The 6,000-nt window shown below is 34.3% G+C and overlaps 1 protein-coding gene and 1 pseudogene across 1 annotated transcript in view; one reads left to right on the forward strand and one right to left on the reverse strand.

Moving 5' to 3' along the window:
• The window catches only part of LOC130231132 (ubiquitin-like modifier-activating enzyme 1), a 101,305-nt pseudogene extending 98,035 nt beyond the window's left edge, over nt 1–3,270 (forward strand).
• A 1,948-nt stretch (nt 3,271–5,218) lies between these two features.
• Nucleotides 5,219–6,000, reverse strand: part of inka1b (inka box actin regulator 1b) — a 6,137-nt gene continuing 5,355 nt past the window's right edge. The window contains exon 3 of the mRNA XM_056459184.1: nt 5,219–6,000. This exon is cut by the window's right edge and continues 169 nt beyond it. Coding sequence (XP_056315159.1) covers nt 5,306–6,000 — 695 coding nt within the window. The 3' untranslated portion in view covers nt 5,219–5,305.

Genomic DNA, 6,000 nt, shown 5'->3' on the forward strand with positions numbered 1-6,000 from the left:
AAATGTTCAAAAAGTCTCTTTTTAAGGTTAAAAGTTACTGGAATAAAGGTCAAGCTGCCATAATGCAATTCAAAAGCATAAATAAATGTGAAAAAATAAAAACATTCATCAAAAATACAGAAAACTGCGAATTTCCTATATATTTTTTAGTGTAGTGCTTGAGCTAGTCAGTTGAGCATAACTGTGAGCTTCCTGTTCCTCTCTAATTACGACTCACAGTCTATACCACACCCTTACAATAATAAACACACTCGTACATTCATTCACAGCAGGGATGCTTATGCAACATTATCTTATGTAAAGAAGCATGCTGATGATTTGGCTTTTTCTGTTCATCATTTATGTAGCATTAGTGATTTGGTGCGCCTTGCAACCAAGCATGAAGTTTCGGATTACCAGCAGATGTTGGAGATCATTCCCTCATTTGAAGAGGATGAAGACTGTCTGACCGTCCCACCGATCAGATACCTGCTCAGGTGAAGCAGGAGATGGCCAAATCACATTCACACACACTCCTCTCTATGATTACTCCGACAGTTCATACACTGCAGAAATGAATGATAAAAATAATAGTAAACATGAAAAATTTAATGAGGTGTTTCTTTAGGGGGGAGAATATATATATGCGTATTGTCTCTCTTTTTTTGGTCCCACTTTATATTAAGTGTCCTTAACTACTACACTGAAAAAAGTATTGCATGCAAAACTGTTGCAAACAATTTATTTGTGTTGATATTAAACAAACAAATTAAATTTAATAATGTTCAACTTAATTTGTTTGTTTAAATTGAACCCAAATAAATTGTTTACAACCACTTAATGTAAAAAAAATTGAGTAAATCCAAGGAATCATCTTTGAATAATTTTTTTCAGTGTACGATACAATGTACTTTCGGTGTTCATAATGTATTTAAGAACACATCTGTGGTGCTCTTGAGTTGGGATAGGTGTAGGGTTATGGACAGGTTTGGTGGTATGGGTAGGTTTAAGGGTGGGTTAAGGTGGAAGGGATGGTCAACAGTGTATTTACAGATGTAATTACATACAGGTATTTAATCAAGCATAAGTACACAGTAAATACATGTATTTACACAATAAGTACATTGTAACGAATGACTAATTTTGGTGCAAGTACAGAGTAGTTAAGGACACTTAATATAAAGTGGGACCCTTTTATTGTTTCTTACTAATAATCTATCAAAACAAAAGTTGTTAATATTAACATAACTGAGCTAAAATGAAAGGTGCATTAAGCAAATTTTGTGACCAAAACAAATGTCTATAAACATGGTGTCTGCGAGGTCTTAAAATGTCATGTTTTACCCAATTTCTGTTTAACCAAAAGATTTTTTCAACACATTTCTTAACATAATAGTTTTAATAACTCATCACTAATTACTGATTTATTTTATCTTTGCCATGATGACAGTAAATAATATTGGACTAGATATTTTTCAAGACATTCTACACAGCTTAAAGCAGGGGTCACCAATCTCTGTCCCGGTGTCCCTCCAGGGTTTAGCTCCAACTTGCCTCAACACACCTGTCTGGTTGTTTCAAGTTTACCTAGTAAGACCTTGATTAGCTTGTTCAGGTGTGTTTGATTAGAGTTGGAGCTAAAATCTGCAGGACACCGGCCCTCCAGGAACAAGTTTGGTGACCCCTGGCTTAAAGTGACATTTAAAGGCTTAACTAGGTTAATTAGGTTAACTAGGCAGATAAGAGTAATTAGGCAAGTTATTGTATAACGATGGTTTGTTCTGTAGACTATCGAAAAAATATAGCTTAGAGGAGCTAATAATATTGACCTTAAAATGGCTTTTAAAAAAATCAAAAAACTTAAAAACTGCTTTTATTCTAGCCGAAATAAAAAAATAGGACTTTCTCCAGTAAAAAATATTATCAGACATACAGTAAAAAGCCCCTTTAAGCTATTTTTTTCGACTGTCTACAGAACAAACCATCATTTTACAGTATATGCTAGATTTTAGTTTATTATAGTTATTATATTTTAGTAATATATAGTATAAAACTTCATTTTTTAAAGTTATGCTAAAAAAAATTAGCCACATATAATTAGGGTTTGCTTGGTTTTACACCTATAAAATATGTGGCTAAGAAATAACTATTTATAATATAATAATAACTATTTATATATAATAAAATAGTTATTATATATAATAAATATATAATAATATATATTTATTATATATAATAAAATTCCATTTTTCCACTAGTCATTAGCAAAAAAAGACACAACACGGAGGAGATTGATTGACAATGGTCTACAGCCAATCAGGACACAGAACACAATGCACTGATTAAAAAAAAGCATGTCAAATTGCACCAAAAAAAACAAAAATCGGTGAAACTGCGAGGCCGTGAAAGGCGCACTGCGTTATGGTGAGGGACCACTGTAACTAACATTAACAAAGATGAATAAACACTGTAACAAATGTACTGTTCATTGTCCTCATGTTAATGCATTAACTAATGAGACCTTGTATTAAAAAGTACAACAAAATAATGTCAGTATGCGCACACACCACTGCGAGGTCTTATTTGTTCAATTATCATCACTAATATGAACACACAGTGAGCAACAATTATTCTGTTAATGTGAGTCAGTTTTAAATGTGTATTAGAAATGTTCAGATTAATAAATGCTGTTCACAAATGAATCGTTAACTAATATTAACAAATGAAACCATATTGTAAATGATTTTTTAAGGAATATCAATTAAATCAACTAGAATATTATCTTACTAACTCTTTCTGAGGCGATTTACTGTAAGATTGAGATATTTTGAATCTTGAAAGTGTGTGAAGACTCTCCTATAGTGATCCTTACATTGTTTTAAAGGAGCTTTTCAGTGTTTTTCTTTCTTTTAAACACACGATGTCTCCTGTGTGTTTGTCCCCTGCGGTTAATTGTTAATTGTTAATTCCCGCCTTTATACTTTTGTTATGCATCTCGACCATCCACCCCTCGCTTCACTGTTATCATCATGAATGAACCCAATTCTAGAGCTGCTTCTGCTCGACTTAATTAATGGAATCACCTTTGTGAGCGTTCAGACTTAATCACATTACAGCAGACCTGACAGCTGGCTTTTCTTATTCCGGTTGCAAGCCTCCAGTTTAACTTGATCTATAGCAGATTTCATTGGCAATATAATAATTCACACAATGTACAAAAATGAAAATAATTAGATGAGAATATCATACATGAAAGTGCTAAATATGAATATTGTCAGGTAGCGTTCAGAAAAAAAATGTCAAGCTGATTCATTACTGATTTTTTTTTCTGATTCTTTAATAAATTGAACTGATGAACACTGGTGGCGTTTCTATTGCATTTGATTTACAAGAGCAACGAGCCTCCAAAAGTGATGTATACTTTTTTAATGCCATATTATATATCAATAAAAAAAAGTTGGTAATAGTTTATAAACTCTTATGGGCTGATTACGAGCTCATTGACACAATGTTGTGCAGAAATCTTTCTTAATTTGTTCCAAGATCGTCGCATTAGGGTCTGATTCAAAGAAAACAATCGTGCTTGCAAAAACCCATGCGTACGCTAATTAATAATAGCTAATGATTTTTCTCTGCAAAATGATTCACCTTGCAAACGTCCCCTAATTAATACCATCATATAGAAAACGCCAATATCTGAATTTCTATACTTGAGCGCAAAGAAAAAAGCTCTGAAATTAAGGTCCTGTTGGTTTCCAAATTGAACAAACTCTCAATTCAAGTGACCGTTGCTGTCATCTTTTAGAAAGTGAGCTTGTCTACTTTTAAAGTCACTGATAAAAGGTTTAGTCTCAATATTCTAGCCACCTGCATGTAATATTTGTGGTTTACCAATGCTGCTTAAATGTGCCAATATACTGACAGAAAAGCATATTTTGAACCTGTATAACTGATGCTGCATATTAGGGCTGCACAATATATATCATTTCAGCATCGATATCGCAATGTGAGCATCCGCAAGTCACAGCGCAATGTTGAATCTGAATCATAGTTGACCTGGAGCTGGAGAATTGCTTATTCACTGTATTTATATAATTTACGCAAAACTAAAAATCTCCTTGAATTTATGTCCTGTTTCTAGTGCAAATATCTACTTTTCAAAGCGAAGATAAGATTATTTCACTCACCCCACTCTCAGATAATTCTGTTTGTTTTAAGAAAAGAACTTTTAATTTTCACATTTCTTCAGACGGTGAAAACGAAATAGTTTCACTTTTTATTTTACTCTTTATTTTTTGATTTGGACTTAAAGAAAACTCTTCTCTCTCTCTGTACCTGAATACTGTAAGACTTCTCTAAAAGTAGTCAAATAGTGCCATTCAAACGATCTCGTCAAACTGTATTAGAAAAAGTAAATATCGTGCAGCCCTACCGCATATGTATTTGTGAAATGCAAAGCCTCTTGTAGCTACATATGAAATCAGTTGTAAGCCAAATAAGATACGTAACTTACATTTCTGAAAAAAAAACAACAACAATGTATTGGTTGTAGTTATAAATAAGCCCAGACGATATCTGTGCACACAGAAACGTGCAGATTTACAGCCTTTTTTAGCCCATCACTGAGTCCATTTATTTGCTTATATAAATGTGTGTAAATATATATTTTATTTATATAGTTTTATATTCAGTATTATTGAAAAATATGGATGGTTATATGATTTATTTGCAATACATTTGTATTGTAATATTTAGTCTTTTAGTAGTTACCAAACAAATGGTTCTAATTTGATTTGCATTATAAAGTTTAAGTATTTTTTCATTTTGCGTCATCTTCAGTTACTATACTCTAAAAAATCTATCCATTATTCAGATTTTTTATTTTTATTTTTAATTTTTTAAACGCACATTAATAGCAAAAAAAAAAATAAAAATAAAAAATAAATAAATAAATAAATTTTAAAAAAGTGCAGATTATGTCTGGTCCTAGTCATGAGATAAATGTGAATATAACAGGATTTGAAGATTGGATTTTTATCCGTTTAGCGGAGACACGTTATGTAGCCAAACACAAATCAGATATAGCCATCCAATGAGAAAATACATTGACTGACCTGGTGTAAACAGGCACTTAATTCTTTAACAGGACTGAATTCAGAGTTTGGTTAACATCAAGTTTGGTCAAAGATGGCATCAGTTGCATCGTTTTTCCTTTAAAAAGAACAACGGATAATAAATCTTTAAATAAAACCATTTATTGCAATATTTATTAGCAGAACAACTTAAGACACTTTCTGAAATAATCCCCCGGTCCATCTTTCACGCATCAGATGTATCCAATGACATCATTGCATATGATTGGCTGTCGGCTCCCAGACTTCATGACCGAGCTGAACTGGTAAAAGTCTGTTCCCATTGGGTGTAAACTGGTGTGTGACTGGTGAAAGAAGGGTTTTGGAGGTTGAAATCCTACAGGACAAGACATGCGTTTAGCCTCCGCAGACCTTCTCTCTTCGAGTCCTTTAGAAATGCCTGCGATTTTCCGTCGCATGTTCACCAAAAAGGCGGGTTTGCGACTGGGCTTCAGCTCTGCAGAATCAGGACATTCAGGAAGATCCATCCAGTTTTTGATTAGATCTGCAAAACTGTTGTCCCCCAGTACCAGCGGTTGCCTATTCCGGCCTCTGGTTAACAGAGACGTGGTCCAGTCTGTCGGGTCACTCGCCTCAAATGACGTCCAACGCTCCAAACATGCGTCCGATGTGGATTTGGGCCGGATTCGATTAGTGCGAACGCATGCAGACGACGAAACGCGAACATTCCTGGTTCTCCTCAACACCACACCTTCATCCTGCCACGATGCTTCAGAATAACCTGAATCAAAGTCCAGGCTCTTGACGCTGCTCGGAGAGCGTTGAGCCAAACGTTCAGCATGATTTTCCTGGTCTTCCTCTTCTTCTAATGGACTGGCCAGACAGCAGGCGGAATCGTAGGTGCTCGCGTCGCTAACGTCAGAGATCC

Source organism: Danio aesculapii, chromosome 6, assembly GCF_903798145.1.
Source record: "Danio aesculapii chromosome 6, fDanAes4.1, whole genome shotgun sequence".
Lineage (NCBI taxonomy): Eukaryota > Metazoa > Chordata > Actinopteri > Cypriniformes > Danionidae > Danio > Danio aesculapii.